The sequence below is a fragment of the Suricata suricatta genome, chromosome 9 (assembly GCF_006229205.1).
Source record: "Suricata suricatta isolate VVHF042 chromosome 9, meerkat_22Aug2017_6uvM2_HiC, whole genome shotgun sequence".
Classification (NCBI taxonomy): domain Eukaryota; kingdom Metazoa; phylum Chordata; class Mammalia; order Carnivora; family Herpestidae; genus Suricata; species Suricata suricatta.
Window position 1 is genome coordinate 30,625,273 of NC_043708.1, and position 23,040 is coordinate 30,648,312.

General features: G+C 50.4%; 1 protein-coding gene across 4 annotated transcripts in view; it reads right to left on the reverse strand.

Annotated features, from left to right (window-relative positions):
- Positions 1-10,656: 10,656 nt before the first annotated feature.
- The window catches only part of PLEKHD1 (pleckstrin homology and coiled-coil domain containing D1), a 34,821-nt gene continuing 22,437 nt past the window's right edge, over positions 10,657-23,040 (reverse strand). For 2 of the 4 annotated variants that reach the window (XM_029951449.1, XM_029951446.1), the window contains 7 exons: positions 21,799-21,893; positions 20,239-20,332; positions 18,639-18,817; positions 17,754-17,886; positions 17,242-17,386; positions 16,642-16,791; positions 14,312-16,367 (listed from right to left, as the gene is read on the reverse strand). In XM_029951449.1, coding sequence (XP_029807309.1) covers positions 16,159-16,367; positions 16,642-16,791; positions 17,242-17,386; positions 17,754-17,886; positions 18,639-18,817; positions 20,239-20,332; positions 21,799-21,893 — 1,005 coding nt within the window. In that variant the 3' untranslated portion in view covers positions 14,312-16,158. Of the gene's footprint in view, positions 10,870-14,311; positions 16,373-16,641; positions 16,792-17,241; positions 17,387-17,753; positions 17,887-18,638; positions 18,818-20,238; positions 20,333-21,798; positions 21,894-23,040 lie in introns of those variants that run through there. The other 2 variants (XM_029951448.1, XM_029951447.1) reach the window with 2 other exon arrangements.

Genomic DNA, 23,040 nt, shown 5'->3' on the forward strand with positions numbered 1-23,040 from the left:
GGAGATAAAGTTTCTGAAGTTTTAAATTTTTTTAAATGTTTTATTTATTTTTGATAGAGAGAGAGACAGAGCATGAGAGTGGGAGGCGCAGAGAGAGAAGGAGACACAGAACCGGAAGCAGGCTCCAGGCTCTGAGCTAGCTGTCAGCACAGAGCCTGACGCGGGGCTCGAACCCACGAGGGTGAGATCTGACCTGAGCCGAAGTCGGAGGCTTAACCGACTGAGCCACCCAGGCGCCCCAAGTTTCTGAAGTTTTAAAAAAATTTTTATTTTTTTATTTTGAGAAAGAGAAAGAGTGTGAGTGGGGGAGGGGCAGAGAGAGGAAGAGAGAGAATCTCAAGCAGGCTCCGTGCTGTCAGTGCAGAGCCCGATGTGGCCTCGAACTCAAGAACCATGAGATCATGACATGAGCCAAAATCAAGAGTCAGACACTTAACCGACTGAGCCACCCAAGCACCCCAAAATTTCTGAAGTTTTTAACGTTGAGCATGATTAGGACTTTCAGAGCTACAAACCCAGACTTGTATTAGACCAAAGAAAGAAATTCAGACATCTTATTTTGTTGTATTTCTTTAATTCCCATTCAGATCCTTCCCTAAACAGAAGTAGAAGAATTGGGAGGGTTTTTCTAGGACCATCAGATATGGGTGCTAGGACTCAGCCTTTCCTAAACTGGGGGGACCTGGTTTCTGCCCATTTCATTGAGAACCAGCCTTTTTGCAGAATTGCGCTGGGGTTAAAACTATAGAGTCAGCACACGTGGCCTTTGGATCACGTTAGGGAAAGAATACCATTTCAGTGAGCCTCATTTTCTTCATCTGTAAAGTTGGGACAATAATGATATGTATCCCGCAGGTTGTCCTGAAAACAAGATAAAGCATGCAGAGAAAATAGCATAGTGTCTGGCATGCAGTATGAATTCAACAAGTGGCTTTTATTATTAGTGTCATCGCTATTTTTTTTAAATCTGTGCTTCTAAAACTTGAGCTCTATTGAAACAGAGAGAAAGTGCTGGGGGTGGGGGTCGTGCAGACAGACTGGCTGGAGGTGTCCGTGTTCAGTCCAAATCACAGACCCTAACAGTCCATTAGGGCGGATCACTGACCCTCAGCTCAGTTCCTGAGGTACCCCCACCCGCCAAAGCTGGATAAAGGCAATTTTCTTCCCAATTCACAGACACAATTAAGTCAAAATATAAAAACTGCCTTAATTTTAGATTATCCCTAGTGATGTTTTTCTCAAGCCCTTGGTGTGTGCTTCTGGATAACTATTCTAGAATGTAGTATAAAAGGGGGACCATTTAAAACCAACAGATACGAGTATTTTAAAGTTTAAGATGGCAAACATTCCTGGCTTCCACACATTATGATGCCTGAACACATATCAGTTAAGGTGACCGTGAACTTTGGAATGGCCACCTTCCACTAGGTCATGTGAACCCATGAGGGTGTTGCCCAGGGGATTAATGATGCCAGAGGATTCCCCTGTTTGATGGTTTATTTGAAGGTGGCTGCCCCCCCACCCCCACCCCATGCTCCACTAGGGAGGAAATGTAAGCCCGTCAGAGTCTGTGCCCCAGGGAGCTCAGCCCTTTATCTCCCTCCACAAATGTGTGCAATTCTGGCTCAGACAGCAGGGACAGTAAACCACTATAATCTCCTTGTCACGGTAGAGGACATGCCTGAGACAAACGTGGGGTCTGTTGCCCCACTCTGAGCGTCTCTCTTCTCAAAAGTGCCATTCTAGTTCCTCTTTGACTTAAGGGTACCTTCCTCTGCTCTGGGAAGGAAGGAAGGAAGGAAGGAAGGAAGGAAGGAAGGAAGGAAGGAAGGAAGGGAGAAAGACAGAAAGTAAGGAATAAAGAGAGAGAAAGGAATGGAGGGAGGAAGGAAGAAAGCAAGAGAGAGAGAGAGAGAGAAAGGGAAGAATGAAGAGAAAGAGAAAGGAAGGGAGGAGGGAGGAAAGAAGAAAGAGAGGGAGAGAGGGAAGGAGGGAGAGTGGGAGAAAGAAAGGGAGGAAGGAAGGAAGGGAGGAAGGAAGGGAAGTACTAATAAAAGCGACAGCATTTAAGTGCTGCCAAGGCCAATGCTCTTGGGAAGTGTCTTCAAGGCAAGGCTGGCAGGATGCCACAGCCCCAGCTTTCAGAGCAGCTGCCAAAGCCTTGGACCATTGGACAGTGCGTGCTTCCCTCTACACAATGACCAGAGAAATCCACCAGGGCTGCCCCCTCCCCGATTTGTAAACAGACCACCATAGCTGTATGTAAATCGAAAACAAATTATAAAAGAATTTGCACACCTTTTCCAATTAAATTTGATGTATAGATTTCTACAACCCCCTACCCCTTTTACCCAGGTTTTCAAAGCAAAGGTAATCTAGGAAGGGTAACTCCTGCTACACCTCACAGGTATACCCACCTACCCAAAACACTACGTATACCCACCCAAAACACCACCAGGTCTTCTGTTTGGGTGAAGGTCATCTGATAACAGGAGCCAAGGACTGGGATCTAGTACTGGGGCTGTACTTTGGGAAGTCCTTCTTCCTGGGGCCTGGCTTGGCTCACTGGACATGGAAGAAAGTAGTAGCTGTGTTTGAAGGTGGAGAGAATGGGAATTGTTCTTCAGGTTTTGCTTGGGATTAAGCATGAAGACATGCTTAAAATTCCTGTAGGTGAAAACCAAGGCAGAATGAAAATGTATGACACTACTGTTGATCTAGTCAACATTTACTAAGTGCCCACTGTATTTCAGATCCTGCAAAAGAGGAGCAGGTAAGATTGTGGTCCCTGCCTCAAACTGCTCCTAGGCTGGGCAGGGTGGGGTGTGTGTATTGCACACAAGTCAACAAGTACACACAAGCACACTGATGTGTGCTCCAGTGAAAGCATGGGTGAAAGCTCACAAGAAGTGCAGGTCCAGGGAGGGTCAAAAATAGCTTCCTAGAGAAATGACATCTAAGCCAAGGCCTTAGAGGTGATCTCACAGCTGAGGAACTTATTTTCTTCTCTTACATAATAACACATAGGCAGCTAGGTGGTCCAGGCTGGGTGGACGGTCCCATGGCACAAGTTGTCCAGGGCCTAGCTGCCTTCTTGCCTTACTATCTTCATTTGCATGATCAAAGTTAACTCACCAGCACCACCTCCACATCCCAGGGAATAAGAAGGCAAACACTTCCCTCCCATAAATGTTGCATACATCATTTTTGCTTCCATCTCACTGGCCAGCACTCAGTCATATGACCACTCCTAAGTGAAAGGGAGCCTGGAGAAGATAGTCTCTGACTAAGTTGCCATCTGTCAGGCTAAAACTAAGAGGAAAAGGAAATGAATGGACACTCGTGGATAATTAGAAGTTTCTGTCACAGCATAGCGAGAATGGTCTATGCATATACCACAGTCAAGGGCGAGAGGCAAAAAAGGGTACAATGGATTTGGGGAAGAAAGTGCTATGCACTGTAGTGAGTACCTTATCAACATTATTTCATTTAAACTTCACAATCTTATTAAAAAGAGGGTTGCCATTTTTATTTTACAGAAGAGGAAAGTGAAAATCAGAGTGGGTAGGTGATTTTCCTAGAGTCTCACAGCTGTAAGAGTGAAGCCAAGATATTAATCTAAGTCCACCTAGCTCCAGACTTTCTGGTTTCTTCCGAGGATATATGTCCTCTCTGTAAAACTACGTAAAAGGTACGAGAGGCTAGGGAAGACTCTAGGAGTCATGGGCAGAATGTTGCCAACTGTGGAGCACTGTAGGGAGTGAAAAAAGACCAGGGGGGCAGGGAGAAGATAGGCAACAGTTGGTAGATGAATCCAAGAAACCTGCCAAGTATTTTTAGTCTAAGGAATCAGTTTTCAGATTCTCCTTTGAGATCAAATGATCCCTAGTAGTTGAATCCTAGAATCAAGAAGCTTAGATAAGAGGCTCAGATCTCAATCCCCAAACATTGAATGATCATCCCAAACATCTAGTCCAATCCCCCCAGAGCAGGATCCCCCCTACAGCATGCTTGATGACTGTGCATCATTACTAACTCAAACATTTTGAATTTGGTAGGGAGCTCGCAACCTCCAGTGAGGCCCATCTATCTGCTGGTGTGTTTAATCCATAGAACCACAGAATTCAGGGAGAACAGGGTTCCATCCACCCACGGCCAAGGTTGTGTAACTTCCTACACAGAGCATTTCTGTTTACTGTCCTTGTCCCAGGGCCTCATGAGATGGAGACTGTGAGCCGATGTGTGGTGATGTTTCTAATCCTCACAAACGCTAGGCATGTTCATTAATCCTTTCACCGGTAGCCTCACAACCTCAACCTTGAATAAGAATCACTCTGAAATTTGCAATAGATTTGGTCTATGAATAATTCAGCACAGCTCTCAACTCAGGAAATATTCGGTTTCTGATGCTTTTTAACCTACAGGAGACAGTAGATAGCACGCCTCGGGGATGCATCTGCTTAAATTTGAGTGAGTGGATGAGAGGAAGGAGGGAAGGAAGGAAGGATAAAAGGAAGGTGGACAGGGAGGGGAGGGTAGGAGGGGGAGGGAAAGTTAGATATAGAACAGATTTCCTCCTTCAAGCAATCTTAGAACAAGGACTTTAGCTCATGCCAGGTATCAGGCTCTGGGGAAAGAACTGTAGTCAGGTTGTGGGAGCTCTTGGGTCACAGGCACCCTGTCTCACAGGACAGCTGTGGAATGTAATGTCTGAGTATGGAGCTCATCCACCGTGGAGTGGGGACCCCAAGCAGGAACCCAGAACCGATGTGCAAAACTCCCTCTGGAATGACCAAGGCTGCAGGACCGTCCCCCCTTTTGGCTTGGCACTGTCTCAAGACTAAAAGGGATAGAAGGAAAGAGATGGGGACTTGGGTCCAAAGGCTGAGCTCCAGCCCCAGTCCTGCCTTTATGGCAGTAGGACCTTGGGTGATTCCCTGGTGATGTGACAGGACAATGGGACCTGGCTAGAGACCTCATATCCTCCAACCCAAACCAACAGAAGATGGACAAAATGCAAACTATTACTGAAGTATAACTGCTCTGGTAGACCAGGCTGGCCACATAAGGGCCCCTTAATGGCTGACGGCTCACTTTAGGAGCCATTTTTCTTTTCTCCTGAATCCCAGAATGACTTAACACTCCCATAGTAAAGCAAGGTGAGTTCCACAAAAAGTGTGTCAAGGAAAAGTGAGCTAGAATTTCTGTCCAAGATTCATGCACATCCTTCCACATCCTTCATGCTTACTCAAGGAGGAAAGTCTCTGGGCATGAAGAGAAGTCCAAGGAGGCAGCCCCCGCTCCCCATCATATAGGCCTAGAGCATTTCCTCCTTCCCCAGGGACCCAGTCAGGCCTGACATCATCATCCTATTCCTTAGGGATGGGAGATGAGAGTGGGCAGGGCTAGGCAGAGTGGGGTTTCAGGTTTCTCTTGAAGCCAGCATCCACTGACCACTGTTTTTTTCATCTTTAAAATGAAAGTTGTAGGGTGCCTGGGTGGCATCCATCTGACTTTGGCTCAGATCATGATCTCACGGTTGATGTGAGGAACCTAAGAGTTGTGGGGAACTTAAAAATTAGACCTAGGTAAACCGAAACTTAACCTGTTCCGCTTGTTCTGCTTCTGTACATACGCTTGGGGCGCTGTGTGTAGGGTGGGGTCAGCTATGTGGCTCCACATTAGGGCGGGGAGTACTGGATGTTCAAACTGTGGCGGGATCCAATCGGGGAATGCCGAATGTCCGGACTTAGATCTTGGCCAATATAAGTGCTGTGACCATGGAACACCCCTGACTTGTTTGGGCCAGCCTATAAAAAGGACGTGAGCCGCCTGCACGGGGCTTTCTCTCCCTCTCCGCTATACCAGCTGGGAGTGAGCAGAGGTCCGGGTTCGAACCTGAAATAAACGATCTTTGCTGTTTGGCTTTGACTCTGGACTCTGGTGGTTCATTTTTTTGGGGGGGGGTCTCCCGAGTTCTGGGCATTTCAGATGAGTTTGAGTCCCGCTTCAGGTAAGTCCATCTCTCTCTCTCTCTCTCTCCACCTTGCTCACTTGCACCCTCCCTCTCTCCAAAATAATAAATGAAATGAAATGAAAATTGTAAATGCGCCAGCCCTATTTCCTCATGGAGTGACTGTAGGGAAAGCGGAGCCAATGGAGGTGACGTCAATGGCAAGGAGCCTCGTGGTCGTGGTTCTTTTCATTGAGGCGGCAGCGGCAACCCTTGCTGCTCTGGGGACGGTAGTGAGTCTCTGCAGGGAGCAGCAGGCTCCCTGGAGGGCACACTGTGTTTGAAATCAGTTCCTGTCTGCAGGCTGTCTAAATGCTCATCGGGAACAAAACACACTCTTGGGACATCTTGAGGAACAATACCCCATGGTAGACAATCCGGTACAGGTTCCGGTAGGTGGTTGTGTGTATGTTCTAGAGGAAGTCCTATAGCCTCCTCCAGTCAGGCGCCGGGCATCCTCCTCCAACTCAAGGTGGAAACTCAAACTTGACCCCACCCGCACCTTGCTGACCACTCTATTCAGGATGAAAAGACCCAGAAAGCTGGGCTTTGTCTTTCTATGGCTCTTGGCAAGAAAGGGACTCATTTAGAGGCAAATATTCAACACATTCCAGTCTGAGTGTTTTCTTTGGGATCCTCCCCCCGTAGGCTGTTGCCCTGACAACCGTTGCTGACCCGCCTTCAGGAAGCCACTAGAACTGAGGAAAGCTGTGGTCCTGCTGTCCTTGCTGCTCCTCAGCACTGCTCACCCCGTGATGTCACTGTCCTGGCAGGTGGCACTTGACACACACACACACACACACACTCTGCCACATCTGTCCTCTGCACATAGTCTTGCCACCCCTCTTTGTTTTTTTTTAAATATACTTTCAGTGTTTAAGTTCTTTTTTTAAAAATTTTTAATGTTTTATTTATTTTTGAGAGAGAGAGACAGCATGAGCAGGGGAGGGGCAGAGAGAGAGGGAGACACAGAATCTGAAGCAGGCTCCAGGCTCTGAGCTAGCTGTCAGCACAGAGCCTGACATGGGGCTCGAACCCACGAACCGTGAGATCATGACCTGAGCTGAAGCCCGAAGCTCAACCGCTGAACCACCCAGGCGCCCACCCCCACCCTGTCTGTCCTGGTGGACTACCTGGGTGGGTGTGGGTGTTTCCTCCCCACCCACAACAGTGATTCAACCACACAGTGGGCACATGGTCTGAAGTACAGGTCTACTCTCTCCCTGGGATGAATACAGGCAACTCAAGAAAGGAGCTCTCTCTTTAAACTGGGGCTGCCAGTGGCCAGGTCTCCTCCCGGATGGTTGCAGTGGGGCAAGGCCAGGTGGACAAGCAAAGAGAAACAAAGACTCGCAGGGAGAGGACCCACATCCCGGTGGTCTCCAGTTCCAAGCCCTGAGGCCCGGTCCCTGTGGCTAATACTCTGAGTCAGTCTTTCCCAGCCTCATGAGCCAATACATTCTGTCATGGCAACAAGAAGTGTCCTGGCGGGCCCTCCCTCTCTGCAGTCGAATTCTTCTCAGCTGCCTCCCCTCGGCTTTTCCAGCCCCATCCGAAGAAATGCCTTCCCCCCTCTATCTGGATCTGCATAGCTCTAAAATGGAGAGAACATATCTTGCTCCCAAACTCTGTTCATCTGGGAAATGTTAGAGAAGCAAGAGGAGACAGCGGGGGTTAAAAGGCCCAGGAACTCAGCAATATGTCACAGAACTCTGAGAATGATGGAAATGGTTCACGGTGAAGAGAGCTAGAGAGACGGAAAGGAGCCAGCCCACAAGGCTGGCCTGAGAGGGGAGACAGCGTTGTGTGCTGTGCAGAACTGGGCATGTGGCTCCTCCTGGCACTCATGGCCCCCCCTGCGCTGCTGCCAACAAAAAATGCACTCAGTTCCCACTCAGGTGACAGGCAGCCATGGCCCCAGAGTCCCTCCCTTTCCAGAGATTTCCTCCCAGTATTAGACCTCGATTCCTTAGCCCTGACTTATAGGCTTTACCCTGAATACCAAATAGAACAAGCTCCGTGTGTGTGTGTGTGTGTGTGTGTGTGTTTAAGGAGAGGGAAAGGCTTTCAAACAAGTGGCTTAAAATGTCCCATCAGACGCAGTGAGCATGAGCAAGACCACTCTCGCTCACTCAGGGAGCATTCACGCAGTGCAGACCCTGCGTCCTCTTGTCAACAGGATAGTGTTTGTATGATGCTCTACAGTGCACAGAGCTCTCCCTTACTTCCGCTCTCTGGGTCCTCTCCACCAGCTGTGAGGCCGTGAGGGCAAGCCTGACCACTACATTTCCATCTGAGGAGTGCACATTTACAACGGAGAGATCCAGTGCCCAGAAGGGTTAAGTAATGTGCCAAAGTCACACAGCATGTAATAGGTAAAACCCAAACTCCTCCACAGGACTTCCGATCACCTCCTCACCATTGCTCTGTTCTGTACCCTGGAGGCTGGAGCCATGCATTCCTGGTCCCTAGCACAGATTCTACTGAGCAAACAAGCCAGTCCCCACCAGTGCCCTCTGAGCAGGCAGAGAGCAGAATTGGTAGGGCTAAATGATCGGGCTTTAAAGGCACTCCTGAAAGATCTCTTTTGCCCAAGAAAGATCACAGGTAGAAATTCATGGTTTAGGATAAGCACCACAAACTCCTTTAACCTTCTTAGCCCCCATGGGTCACTAGGTCTACCAAACACCGGTTCCCAGTGGGGCTAATATTCTGAGTCATGAGCATCTTCCTATCCGGTGATGTGCCTGATATTCAGGGCAGCATTCCCAGAGACATAATGGCAGGACAGACAGGTGGGTGGTTTTGTTTCCTTTGGGGGAGGGCTGTGGGCTGCTGGGACTCTCCCCCATTTCCACAGTGTGGTGCATCATGTACAGCAAGATTGCTGGCGGCTCGTTAGCATCCATAGTCACCTTTTACCCTGGTGCTCCGCCAGACTACATTTCCCAGATGCCCCCGCAAGGGAGGAGGCCATGTGACTGAATTTCCACCAATTAAATGAGAACAGAGGTGCTCTAGGCTACTTCCAGGCACAAAAATGGACGACTGGAGACTATACCCTCAGGGCAACCTTGGAAGCCTCCAGTTGATTAGTGAAAAGTGACTGTCCTATAGATCCCTGAATGACATCTACTCTCCACAACAAAGCTGAACAACCAGGCCTGTGACTCTTGTTCATGGTCATCTCCCTGGCACAGGGCAGAGCTTGGCACATAGTACATATTATCCAATTGAAGACATCATTGAGTATAAGGCATACCATGATTTTATATACCACTAAGAAATTAAAAATGCTGCCAATTAAACTATGACACTATGCTTTCACTCAGACTTTTTATTGTATACTTATTGAAAAAGTTCCTTTAGATTGGATGAGTCAGAGGTTTTTGTCGTAAGTCACTCATCAGCATGAAAATGGGAAATAGAAGTGAAACAATGGACTAAGGTATTTCTAGAGTTTCTTCTCATTCCAAATCTGACACCTCTCTCTTTGACTGAGAATCGCAATAACCATCTTTTTTCACATGCTGCTATCCTCTGAGGCATCAAGCGTCTTGATGATGCAGCATTTCTCAAAAGAATCTATAAAAGAACTAGGTGTCATATGTCCTGGTCTCTGCAGCTAGCAGTACAATTCTGTGGATCTAGCGGTACCCCCAAACATGTCAGATCCACCACCTCCCTCACAACACGTGGGCCTTATTTATTAAAAGCATGGTCTGTGGGGCGCCTGGGTGGCTCGGACAGTTAGGCATCCAGCTTAGGCTCGGGTTATGATCTCATGGCTCTGGGTTCCAGCCCCATGTCTGGCTCTGTGCGGACAGCTCAGAGCCTGTAGCCTGCTTCAGATTCTGTCTCCCACTCTCTCTGCCCCTCCCCAGCTCATGGTCTGCCTCTTTCTGTCTCTTAAAAATGAATAAAATTTTTAAAAAGCTTCTATGTCTTTATTTTGAGAGAGAGACACAGAGAGTGAGTGGGGGAGGGGCAGAGAGCGAAGGAGACACAGAATCTGAAGCGGGCTCCAGGCTCCGGGCTTGTCAGCACAGAGTCTGACTCGGGGCTTGAACCCATCGACTGTGAGACCATGACCTGAGCCAAAGTTGGATGCTTAACTGACTGAGCTACCCATGTGCCCCTTAAAAAATTAAAAAAAAAAAAAAAAAGAAGAAGCATGCTCTGGGGCACCTGTGTGGCTCATCAGGTAAGCATCTGACTCTTAATTTTGGTTCAGGTCATGATCTCATGGTTCACGAACTGAAGCCCCATATTGGAGTCTGCACTGACAGTGGAGAACCAGCTTAGGTCTCTCTCTCTTTCCCCCCATCTGCCCCTGCCCTGCTCACTCTCACTCTCTCAAAATAAATAAACTAAAAAAATATTTTAAAAAAAGAAGGAAGAAAAAAAAACACCAAAAAATTTTACATATTTACATATAATAAATTACGTATGTTAGAAAGAACACTGGCCATGAACTCAAATGCCTAAACCGCCACTTAGAAGCTGTGTGACCTGGGCAAAACTCCCTTAACCTCTGTGGGTTTCAAGGAGAGGGCTGCTGTGAGGACAAAAAGGAGAAATCAATGTGAAAGCACATGATGTACTGCAGATTTAATGAATGATGGCTGAAGCGGAAACTTTTGTTTCCTATCTCAAAGGGGAGAGCAACTGGGAGGTTCATCACCAATAATGCAGACAGGATCTGTGTCACAAAGCCCACCCCCTTCTCTTGAAGGCTTAGCTCATTTTCCACCAGATTTTGCAGGCCCAGCTCAGGGGATGCTGCCATCTGCTGGGAAGAAGGAGGAAGTGAATTCCAAAGCATCTTTTCACACCAGGCCATTGTGCGGAGCCACCTGGAAATGAAGGGAAGTATAGGGACTCAACCTCCCCTCAGGGCCAACTTTCTTATCCTTTACCACAGTCCGGGCCGTCATCGTTGGCCAACGACTTATCAGAAAAATAAGATTTCAATCCACTGTTCTTAAAAAAATTTTTTTAAAACATTTACTTATTTTTGAGAGACAGAGACAGATCATGAGCAGGAGAGGAGAGGTGAGAGGGGGAGACAGAATCTGAAATAGGCTCCAGACTCTGAGCTAGCTGTCAGCACAGAGCCCGAAGCGGGGCTTGAAACCATGAACTGTGAGATCATGACCTGAGCCGAAATCGGACACTTAACTGACTGAGCCACCCATGTGCCCCATTGTTCTTTTTAAAAGCGAGTGACAGGATATAATGCAGGCTTAAAAAGGAATGACATTCTGACATATGTTACATTGTGAATGGATCTTGAGGACAGTCATGCTAAATGAGATAAGACAGTCACAAACGATGGATGATTCTACTTTTATGAGGTATCTAAAGTAGTCAAATTCATAAGGACAGAAAGCAGAATGGTGGTTGCAGGGGCATTGTAGGGGGGAGGAGGAAACGGAGTTGTTGAAGGCACAGAGTTTGAGCTTTGCAAGACGAAAAGTCAGAGATCGATTGCACAGCTATGTGAATACGTTTAACACGTTTGCACTGTACACTTAAACATGGTCAAAATGGGGGTGCCTGGGTGGCTCAGTCGGTTAAGCGTCAGACTTTGGCTCAGATCATGATCTCACCATTCGTGGGTTCGAGCCCCGCCTCAGGCTCTGTGCTGACAGCTCAGAGCCTGGAGCCTGCTTTGGATTCTGTGTCTCCCTCTCTCCCTGCTCCTCCTCCACTCGCTCTCTCTTTCTCTATCAGAAAAATGAATGTTTAAAAAATTAAAAAAGAAATGGTCAAAATGGGGAGCACCTGGGTGGCTCAGCTGGTTGAACAACTGACTCTTGATTTCAGCTCAGGGCATGATCTCATGGTTTGAGTTCGAGGCCCACATCAGGTTCCTCACTGTCAGTGCAGAGCCTGCTAACAGTGCAGAGCCTGCTTGGGATTCTCTCTCTCTCTCTCTCTCTCTCTCTCTCCCTCTCTCTCTCTGCCCCTTCAGCATGCTCTCTCTCTTTCTCTCTCCAAATAAATAAACTTTTAATAAAATGGTCAACATGGGAACTTTTATGTATATTTTACCACGATGAAAAAATTAACAGTAAGTAATAGAGATAATACGCGCACAAGTAAGTGCCTGACTTCAGAAATGTAATGGAATCACAATAAATCTTTGTTGAATGAAGATGGAGACAAGACGTTGACAGACGGTCTCAGACACCAGGATGAACATGAGAATAGAGATCTTTCCTTCCCCAGGACGGCCTTCCCAGTGAGCAATTAGTCACAATTGCCTTTTCTTTGGGATGATAAATTAGTTCTCTTTCCCATTCTCATCTCACACTAAGAGCCTCTGACAATGGCATGGCATCGAGTGCAACATGAGCCAGGATACCCTTCATCCCCCAGAACTGTGTTTTTGTGATCAGTGCTGGTAGTGGCAGTCACACTTCTGTTGACTCTGAGGCTGCAGATTCCCCGCTCATGCAGTTGGAGAACTGCAAGGGCTCTGAGCAGCCTCGCGAGATTTCTCTCCTACCTAATAAAACTGTATGCATACAAAAAAACATTTTAAATAGTGACCGCAGAGCTGAGACCTGACCTTTCACTCTAGGAGACCCCCAACCCCACTCCCAGCAGCAAGCAGCCTGCAGGACAAATTCCTAGAGGAAAGTTTCTCCTGTGGTCAGCAATGCTCCAAGGCCCATCAGCCAGTTTTTGCCGGGATAACAGGACAGGTTGAGTTTGTGCATAGCAGGACATAGCTTAGAGGCAAGGACTAGATCCTTTAGGGGAAGCAGGCAGAGTGCAGAGAATGAGCCCCCAAACACACTATCACCTGGCTCTGGATTCTGCAATCTCCTGGAGCCTGAGGTAGAGCCTCCTGCTTTTTAATTTTTTCAATGTGTATTTATTTATTTAAATGTGTATTTATTTTTGAGAGAGAGAGAGAGGCAAGCAGGGGAGGGGCAGAGAGAGAGGGAGACACAGAATCCAAAGCAGGCTCCAGGCTCGGAGCTGTCAGCACAGAGCCCGACACCAGACTCATGTACCATGCGATCATGACCTGAGCCGAAGTCAGATGCCTAACTGACTGAGCCACCCAGGCACCTCGAGCCTCCTGCCTTTGAGCAACCTGCCTTCGACTCAACTTCTCTGCCTGATCAGAGTCTCACCCAGAAGCAAAGTTGAACACCTTTGCCCCTTGCTCACTGGGGATGGGTGAAGTAAAAAAGTCAGTAGCTTTCCCCCCAAGAGTCAAAGCCATAAGGCTTCTGAATTGGGAAGCCCTTGCAGCAGCCTGAGGGTCTGAGCAGCCCCATCCTGGCTCATCACAGAAGCAGAAGATCCCCCAGGGCCTGCTGGCCTTTATCTGAGGGCTCCAGGGCAACTTCTCTCTGTGGATTTATTGACTGTCTCCCAGTTAGACCAAATCTGACACCAGCTGGTTCCCTGAGACTTGAGCCAAGTCGGTTCCACCATCATCATTTACTGTGTGCTCCAAATTTTACTCAGATGGTACCTTAATCACCCACAGGCTGCTCAGGTCACAGCGAGGTGGGTGGGATAAGATGGGGGTGGGGGTGGGGAGGTAATCGTTACTTCTCTCTAGAGACAAATACAGGCAGTAGATCTTTCCCAGGAGCTGGGAGCTGGCCCGTGGGTCAGGAGCTGAGCATTTTACAGATCTCTTACCCTGCCCATTAACATACTGTTGGGGAACAGCCTTACAACCAGGATGACCACAGAACTATCACACAAACTGGGACACTGGGACAACAGAAAGGGGAGTCATGAATAACTATGCTGGGAAACAATACAAAACCAGGACAGTCCTGGGCATGATAACAGATCATCCATCCCCAGTGAGGAAATATACCAAATAGGAGAATCCAGTCATTACCATTTCTTGCTCTCTCTATGATTATAAAACAAAAGCATAAACCTCTCCTCTCCAGAGAAGGCATGCTGTCAATTTTCAGTGGGGATACTGATGCCAGCAAGTCATAAAACTAGGTGTCCTTTGTCTTCCTGAGGCTATTCCCATTCCTGTAATCTACTCCCTTTGGTCAGTGCTCAAATCAGAACAAAATCCAGCTGACAGTCCTTGTTACATGGGAACATCCAGGACTTCAGGGTGGGAAGACAGATTTTTCAGTTAATTATTAAGAAGCCACTCCCAGGAGATGCAGCAAAGAGTAGTATTTTCTTCCATGTAGGGAAAGGAGCTTGCTTATTAAGACTATACGCAGGGAATTGCAGAATTCCACATTCGGCCTGCAGGGGGCAACATCTCTCTAGCAATGACCACATTGCAAGCTCTACTGCAGGAAACACATTTAATTGGACAAGGAATAAGAGTTTTATTTTTTAAAAAAATCAGATCAATACATTCCAATAAGTAATTTCCACTCTGATATATTTTCATATAGAGATGTTTCTCTTTTTCTATTTACAGTGTTAGGTACATATAAATACTTAGGGACTGATCGGTTTGTTGACATAATCAACACTTGCCCAAGGCATGGGCAGTACAAGGTAGGAAAGAAACTAGGGAATGGTGAAATGTGCATGGAAAAGCACTTTCCTTTCTGGTTAATTGCTGGCCTGGGAGAAAAAAAAATACATTTGAAAATTTCCAAAAGATCTTTCTCCAAGAGCAGAGCATTATTAACCTAATTCCTTTACAAACAAAAAATAAAATGGTAATCTGGATTTTACACATCTTCCTCATTTCAAAGTCTACATACACTTCAGATAAATGGGTCCCAAGTTTGTGTGGGTTCCTATGTGTTCAAAGTTTTTATTTTTAGGCTCCTCCTTTTCTGATGCATTGTTTCTAAGTGCCTCTGCCCCTCTCTCCACCCAGATTCCACAGAGACTGTTGAAGACATCAGTCCACCCAGGACTTGAACTGTGTCTCCCTTAGCTTCATCAGGCAACCTTGAGCACAGAGCAGGGTTCCCCGCCCAGCGTGGACTAGACTGCCGGTTGACACGCATGTAATTTGAAGGGGAGGCCAGCACCTCTGCTGGGGTTTGCCCGGCAGCCATCTATGTGCCACTCCGGCCTGGGCACCTCGCTCTGTTTGCCAAGCAGCAGAGAATCAATGCCTTTAATATCACCAGTGTCCATGAACATCCTCATCCCACGTAGGCCCCCTCTTCTAGAGAGCCCAGTGGATTTAGGCAGCTTTGGAGGATGTGGCTAGGAGGAGAGGAGCAGAGCTGACTGTGCGGAGGGACACACCCCACAGACCACCTACAGGGTGTTCCAGCTTCACCCGGGACCACACAGCGCCAATCAATGGCTACTGCCATTATTGCAGGTCCAGGCCCCCCATCTTTCAGGGTCACATTGCTTCACTAAAAAAAGCCTCTGTAGGGAGAGGAGGCAGCAAGGTAGCTAAAGCAGGCTAAAGCAGGAGCAGACAATGCAGCAGCCAGGGCCACCTTGTTCCACCCCCTGAGCTTACTACTCGTCCTCCGGGAGAGTCCTCAGAATTGCTGCTGGCTGCAGATCCCAGCCAGGGCCCAGAGCCCTGGGTAGGCAGGCAGGAGGGATGGGGTGGAGTCACACCACTCTCAAAGGGTGCTGAAGCTGCAGGTGGGTGAGCTCGCCTGAGGACGGGAGTGAGTGGGTAGCCCCTCAGCCAGGAAGACACAGTGGCCCAAGTGTGGTATGCCACAAACCCAAAGTCCCTGTGGGAGGTCCCTCTCTTCCCTGCCCCACGATGTGGTAAAAGTAAGGGGCCGTGGTTGAGGGATGTCTATGGGTCTCAGAAGCAAAGACAGGGTTAGGAACCTCAGAGGGAAGCAGGTATCGAGGCGTGGAGGGGAGTCCTTTATACATGAAGACAGGGAAGCAGCATCACAGGGAGCTGTGGTGGGCCCAAGTGAAGGCTATGGGCCCTGCCCACCCCACTCCCCAACTAAAATGTCTCCACGTGCAGCCAGGCTCCTCCCCGCCTCACCAGGTGAGCACCAGGTGACAACCAGGCAGCACCCAACTTGGGCCTGATGTAAACCCAAGAGTAGGTTTCTGGGTGGGGGTGAGGGAGGCGCCAACCCTGTCCTATGAGGGTGAGGCTGGCCCTCAGGTGGGGGCACACAGGGGAGCAGAGAGGTGTCAGGTAGACTCAGACCTCCCCCTGGCACCTCCTCCAGCCTTTACCCACTGAGAAAAGACCTGGGAGGCAGGGGGGTAGCGCCCATCACTTTCCACCCCGGGGAACCGCGGAGGGCGCTCCTGGCTGGTTTGCCATGATATGGTAGATGGATTCCCGGAAACGCTGGTCGCGGCTGAGCCTCTTGGCCACCTCCTTTAGCTCCTCCATGTTGTTGGCATCCAGCTGGGAGGTCATGAAAGACTGGGACGGCTTCACTGGGGAGACGGCGGCCGTGAGCAGGCCACCCTCCCCCAAGGCTTGGCCCCGGACCCCAACCGCAGCCCGCCTTCCTTGCGCCCCATGTCCAGCTCCAGCGTGCTGCTGCGCTTCTCCCAGCCGCTTCGCACCCACCTGCTCCCCTAACCCTGGGAGGAGCCCGAGGTTGGTGTAGCCAGTGTCCCGCCCCCCTCTCGCTTCCCCCCCTCTTCCTGCCTTCATCCACGGCCTCTGACCTGCCCTATCCCAGGAGGGCACGCGGACTCACTGTCATTCCAGGAGGTGCTGGACCGGCGCCGGTGGAAGCGGCAGCTCTTGATGCGGCGAGTGGCCGCCTTGTGAATGTACACGGAGTTCTTCATGATGACCGGCATCTTGGCCTCCAGCTCCGCGTTCCGGATGCACTCCTCGAAGAACCCTGTGCGCGCAGTCCTGCTGTGTCCTTCCCGCCCGCAGCCAGTGGGAAATACGCCCACCCTCAAAGCCCCTTGCCGAAGGGGCGGGACTCCGCGCCCCGGCCCCGCCCCCGCTGCCAATGGGAAATACACCCACCAGGCACAACCCCCTGCCGAAGGGGCGGGATTCCTAGCCTCGCCCACTTTCCGCTCCCAGTGGGAAACACGCCCACCGGCACAGCCCCCTGCCGAGGGGGCGGGACTCTACGCCACGCCCCCCCTCCCCCCCCCGTTACAGCCCAGAGGAAGCCACGCTGGAGACCAGGAAGCAGCTGGAGTCTGGGGAAGAAACTCCATCCCAATCTATGGATCACCTAACGCACACCAGATCCCGTCCTGGGCTCCGCAGGGTCTGCACTCCCGAAGGTGCTGAGCCCTAGGGCTGGGGGCTGGCCCCCGGGGCCGCGGCTTACTTTTCAGATGGCTCACGTCAGCCCGCATCCTCTCCTCCTTCTCCTTGTTCCGCACCTTGGAGTTAAGCCCTTGTTCCAGACTCCGCAAGGCCCCCTCTGCCTCCCGCAGACGCCTCTCCAGGTCCATGCGGACCTTCACCTCAGCCTGCGGGGAGAGGGAAGAGAGACAGAACTGGGGTCCTGGGGGAGCAGTTGCTATCACCCTAGAATCTCCCCTGATCACCCCTGGCTCAAGCGGGTTTTCTGGTCTCCAGACTCGGATGGAAGTTAGCACATCCTGCCTCATGTCTTGAGCCCTTGACCAGGTGGTCTTAGACTCAGTCCCTGCACCTGGCAGGTGTCTACCAATGATACCACCCCGCCCAAGCAGCAGGCTCACTGCTTCGCCAAATGGTGGCTCCATCGGCTGCCCCTGGCGGGTCAGGTTGGCAGAGATCATTCAGGTAGATCATTCAGGGATGTGAGGGAAGGTCCACCAGCGCATACTGCCCCCAGCAGGCCCAGGCCGGCACCTTGAGCTCCCGCTCAGCCTGCTGCTTCTCTGCCGTCAGCTCCTGCAGCGAGTTCTGGAGCGCCTGGGACTGGCTGGAATAGAACTCGCGCTCCTCCTCCAGGGCACGAGAGCGCTCTTCGTTCTCCTTCATCCTGCTCGGGCAGAAGAGACACTCAGCTCTCACTCGCCAATGGGCCTTTCCAGCGGTAGGGCAGCCCCTCCTAGAGACCTCGCTGGAGAAACCCTGAGACCCAGAACTTTCTGGGTTCTGTCACCCAGGGGATGTAAGGGGTGGTGTGGTGAGGAAAGCTCCCCGGCTGAAGGCTGGAGTCTTGGGTCCAGGTCTTGCTAGTTTTGTGACCTCAAGAAAAGTCCTATGGGGGCGACTGAGCGGCTTAGTCGATTAAATGTCAGACTTTTGGCTCAGGTCATGATCTCGTGGTTGGTGAGTTTGAGACCCGCATCAGTCTCTGTGGGGACAGCTCAGAGCCTGGAGCCTGCTTCAGATTCTGTGTTTCCCTCCTTCTCTCTGCCCCTCCCCAGCTCACACACTCTCTCTCTCTAAAAAATAAACATTAAAAAAGAAAAAAAAAAAAGAAAAAACCCCAAAGTCCTATAAACCCTCGGAGGCTCAGTGTCCTTGAGGACCTGCCCCGCCTGCCACAAGCCATTTTGAGACTAAACTAATGACTGTCTGTATGGTGCATACCAGGGCAAGAGATAAGGATCAAGTCAGCTCTAAGTAGCAGAAGTTTTCTTCCCCTTTGCCTGGTGGGGAAACTGAGTCCTAGGCAAAAGGAAGTAAAAGGTCTCTCTGGTCAATGCCAGCTAGAACTCAAGACTCTGGATGTGCAGTTCAAGGAAAGTTATCAAACTGGACTCAGGGGCGGAAGGACCCCCTTACCGCTTCTCAGCCAAGAGCTTCTCCTCCAAAAGCTGCTGCATCTTCTCTTCTATCTGCCTCAGGTTGCTATGGAGACCCCCGTTGGGAGGGGGCTGCTCACTCTGATTGGCCAGTGTCTGCAGCTGGTTCTCATTCTCCTCCAGCATTGCCAGGGTTTTCTTCTTCTCTATGGAAAGTTCCTGGCATGGAGGGAGGGAAGAGAAAGAGTCTAGTTTAGGTTTTCCAACATGGCTGCCCTCACCTGCCTTTCAGTTTCAGGGAGTGATGCTCTCGTCACTCAATCTTCTGTAAGAGACACCTGAAATATCTTCCTCCTTCCCTGGAGGTAAAAGGCCAACCAAGATCTCCTTCCTCACAAAGAGGCAAGTTTACTCCTCCAACGAGGGACTCAGGGGAGAGCCCAATGCAGATTCCAGTGGAAGCGGCACCTACTAAAACCGGGGTCCAAGGGCACCGTCATGGCCTTCTGGGGTCTTTATTCCTCCAGGGCTGAGTGAGGGAGTGTGTTGGCCTCATATGAAAACGCCCAAAAGGAGCCAGCCCTAGAACAGATGTAGGTGTCCTCTCCATTTATCAGGCTGAGGTCCTGCACTACCCAGAAATTCTAGAGTTGAAACTCTCCATGAGAAACATCTCTCATGATGTGAGATGGAAACATAAACACATAAAGGCACCAAAGACTAAGCCTCTGGTCAGTGGAGAGAGAAGAGAAACTCTTGCAGCCCTCAAGGCAATTCATGAATTCAGTATATAGATTAGCAATCTGCCAGGTGCTGGGCTAGCTGCTGGGCTGGGAGACACCTGAAGACCCAGTCTAGCGAAACTCACTGTTTGGGAAACACAACCTAGTGTCCCATAACAGACACACAAAGGGCTGCTGGGGCCTAGAGCTCACAGCAAACCCTGGCCTAGAAGAGTCAGGGAAGCTTGGCTACAGTTCTGTTGGAGTTGAGTCTTCATAGGACGGATGAGGTCTCCAGGCAGAGAAGAGGAGAAAGAACATTCTGTGTAGAAGGAATAGCATTGGCAAAAATGGAGCCTGAAAGAGATAGGCCTCATCGGGCACATGAACTCAGTGGTTTGGAGTAGGGTTCAGGGGTGGAGGGGCAACTCGGGAAGAGTTGGGGAGGAGGGGCTGGGACCGTTTGCACTTTGTCCTTGACACCTGCCACCACCTCTCTCCCCGTCAGAGTTTCTGTGGCATCAAATGCAGGGGACATACAGTTGATTTCCCTCTGTGCTCCATTTCACCCAGTAGCAGCTAAGTAAATGAGCCACCAGAAGGAAGAGGTGGGTGGTCCTGCCACCCGCCTTAGTCAATCCTCCATGTGGCATAAAAATACAAACACTGAAGAAGGTGGACTTCCCAAGGGGACAGTCATAGCAATGTAAACTTGAATTTGTTCTCCTGGGTCCTGCTTTAGGCCTCCTGTGCTCTCTGGTCCACAGAGAAGAGACCTTTTAGATCAGCACCCCATCGTGCCCTGCCCATTCCCCTTTTGGAGAACCCTCTGGGGGAAACGCTATTGGCAAAACAGTATCACGTGGCCCAACCAACCAGCCTGCCTCCAGGTCCACCAGCCCGCCTGTGGCCCCTCACCTCCAGCGTTTGCTGCAAGGACTCCGTAAGGTGCCTCAGCTCCTTCTTCTCTTGCTCCACACCCTTGAGGCATCTTGCAGTCAGTTCTAGCTCCCTGCAGGGACAGAAGGCTGGGTATGGCTGTGCTCACCCCTCCCAATCCCCTCCGTACATAGAAATGCTTCTGTTTCACCTCCCAACATGGCTTGGAGGGGTCCTTGGAAGGCCAGCCCCTCTCTGCATGGCAGGGTCCTGACAGCAGCTGTAGGAACCTGGGGCTGAAAGAAGGAGATCCCGGCCAAGTGGGACTGACGTCACTTGCTCCACGTACACATGCATCTGTCAGGTGGGATAAACCCAGGACCAGCCCGCAGGCAGAGAGAAGCGCTGGAGAAACAAAGGGGGGACTGGCCCCTCCTCCTTTCTTCCCCAGATAGACCCTGTGAGTACCCCTACTCACTCTCACGTGGCTGAGGCCTTTCTCTGGGGTGACAACTCCTTTGCTGGTTTCTTAACAAGCCTGGGCCACCTCAGGCCTTTACCCCTGGTTTCCCTTCCTCCTGCTTGAAATGCCTTTCCCTTTCCTCCGGCCCAATTTCCTAATCCTACCCATCCTCCAAGGCCCAGCTCAGTCGAACCCCTCTTCATGCCAACAAGGATCACATGTATACCTTCATTCCTAGGACACAGGGAGTCTGCCCTGTGCTCCCTAGTGTATGACTATATATAATTGTGTTGATGTTTCCTGGGCATAAGTCTGATTTTCCCAACAAGATGGTAAGATCCTGCATTGTAAGCTGAGAGGACATATCCTCTCTTCCAGTATCTGGCACAATTCTGGAGATAAGCAGGTACTTGGCTCTTTACTTGGTAAGATACTCTGTGTTTCTCCCTCCCCAAAGTACTTGTCTAATTGACTTCCTTTTATAAGGGCTGTTGTGAGAAAACCCTTTGTGGGCTCACATTGATTATCAGTTGTGATGACGATGAGGAGGAGGAGGAGGAGACCAATGACGAGGACATCCACCCCCTTCCACAGTACCCAGAGCACTGATCTCCAAATTCCTGGATACGCTGAATTGGAATGACCTGAGGAGCTTTTGTAAAATATAGATCTCTGGGCCCTACTTTCAAGAGATTCTAATCCTGTTGTATGATTGTAATGTCCAGCTGGTTTTCAAACCGCACACAGGACTAAGGATCCCAAGGGGCATCGTTAGCCGGAATGTGACGGGGCTGGGCAGGCGACGCTGGGGGTCTTCGCTCACAGAACCTCCAGGCCGGCTTGTTTCCATCTGCTTCTGGGTAAGGAAGGCTTGACAGCAGCCAAGAGGGGCTTGTGACTGGGGGTGGGGGACGCTTTTCTGCACCTGCTCGGGCTTCACGTCTAGTTCGTGTGGGGTCTACACTCCTTCTGGGCTGCCCCAAGGCCTGGAGCACTGAGCAGATAAATCCAAACCAAGTCATCAAGTAACGAGACTCTCCTGGGTGAGCCCTCTCCAGGCCTGATGGGAAATGTGGGTTCTAACGCCCTGCCTGAGGCGCACCTTCCTCCCACCCCCTCCTGGGCCCCACCACCACCTTTTGATCTGCTCCTGCTCCATTTTCAGCTCCTGCACCACCTCCTCAAACTGCTGTTTCTCGGCCTCCAGCACCTGGTTGAGGCGCTCAAGCTCCTGAGGGGAAGAGAAGGGTCATGGGCAGCAAAGGGCCCCTGAGGTCAGGAACCGTCCCTCCAGTCCAGGGGCCCCTGGGGGATGCAGTGCAGTCTGGGCCATATGCTGGAGCAGACCTGGAGTTAAGTGCTAAGGAGCCCTGGTCCCACTCATTGACATATAGACTCAAGGAACCTCCAGTCTGCAATGGGCTTGGCCTTGTAGACACACTGAGCGTGCCACAGGCAGGGGTTAGAAATGATCCCAACACCCTTGCCTGAGCCTGGAGGTCGTGATAATTCTACCCTGTCTACCCTGCTGGGCCACTCCAGTCAATGAAGCCCCCTCAGGTTGTCTAACTGGCTCTCAAGCCCTAGAGGTGGTGGGTGTGGATCTCCATTAAAGATCCCTAGAGTGACATCTGTCAAAGGGAGCAAAGAAAAGCCAGTCCTGACCCAAATGTCAGAAAATAAAGACTTTTTTATTCTCAAGGCATCTAGGAAACAAGGAGCCCAGGTGGCTGCAGCCTCCCCTATACTCAGCCTGAAGGGAACAGGAGAGCCAGAAAGTTCCGGGCGGGGTCCCAAGGCCAGACTAGTCCTGTCCAGACTGCTGGTGGGCACAGGCACAGGCCCTCCGAGGGTCCCTTTTTCTTGGGCAGCAAGGGGCAGCTGGGGTTGCAGGGTACCCTTCAAGTGAGACTTAGCTGGCAGCATTTTAGGGACACCTGCTTCGTTCTCCACATTACACACTGTGGGAAGATACTCCTAGCACCTCAGATGCCAGCAGGCCCTTGCTATGCCTCCAAGAACCAGACAGTGAAACTGATGCTCCTGAAAGTAACATGGCTTTACCTCCTCTTCCTCCCCAGGCCCGGCCTCGGGATAAAGGATAAAATCCTTTTCCCACCTAAGTCAATAACTGCATGTGCCGGGCAGCCCGTAAGCTGTGCGGCAGTCAGAGAACCCACACCCATGAATCAGAGCCCTCTACCGTCAAAGGAGATTGAAAGCACTTCGGTCTTCATTAGACACTTGAATCCCGGGATCAGTTTTCCAGCCAAGAGATGGCCCGGGCTCTGCTTGAATGGCTCTTGTGAAAGAGAATTCATTCCCTCTTTAAGACAGCCCATTTCAGGGCACCTGGGGGGGTTCAGTCGGTTAACTGT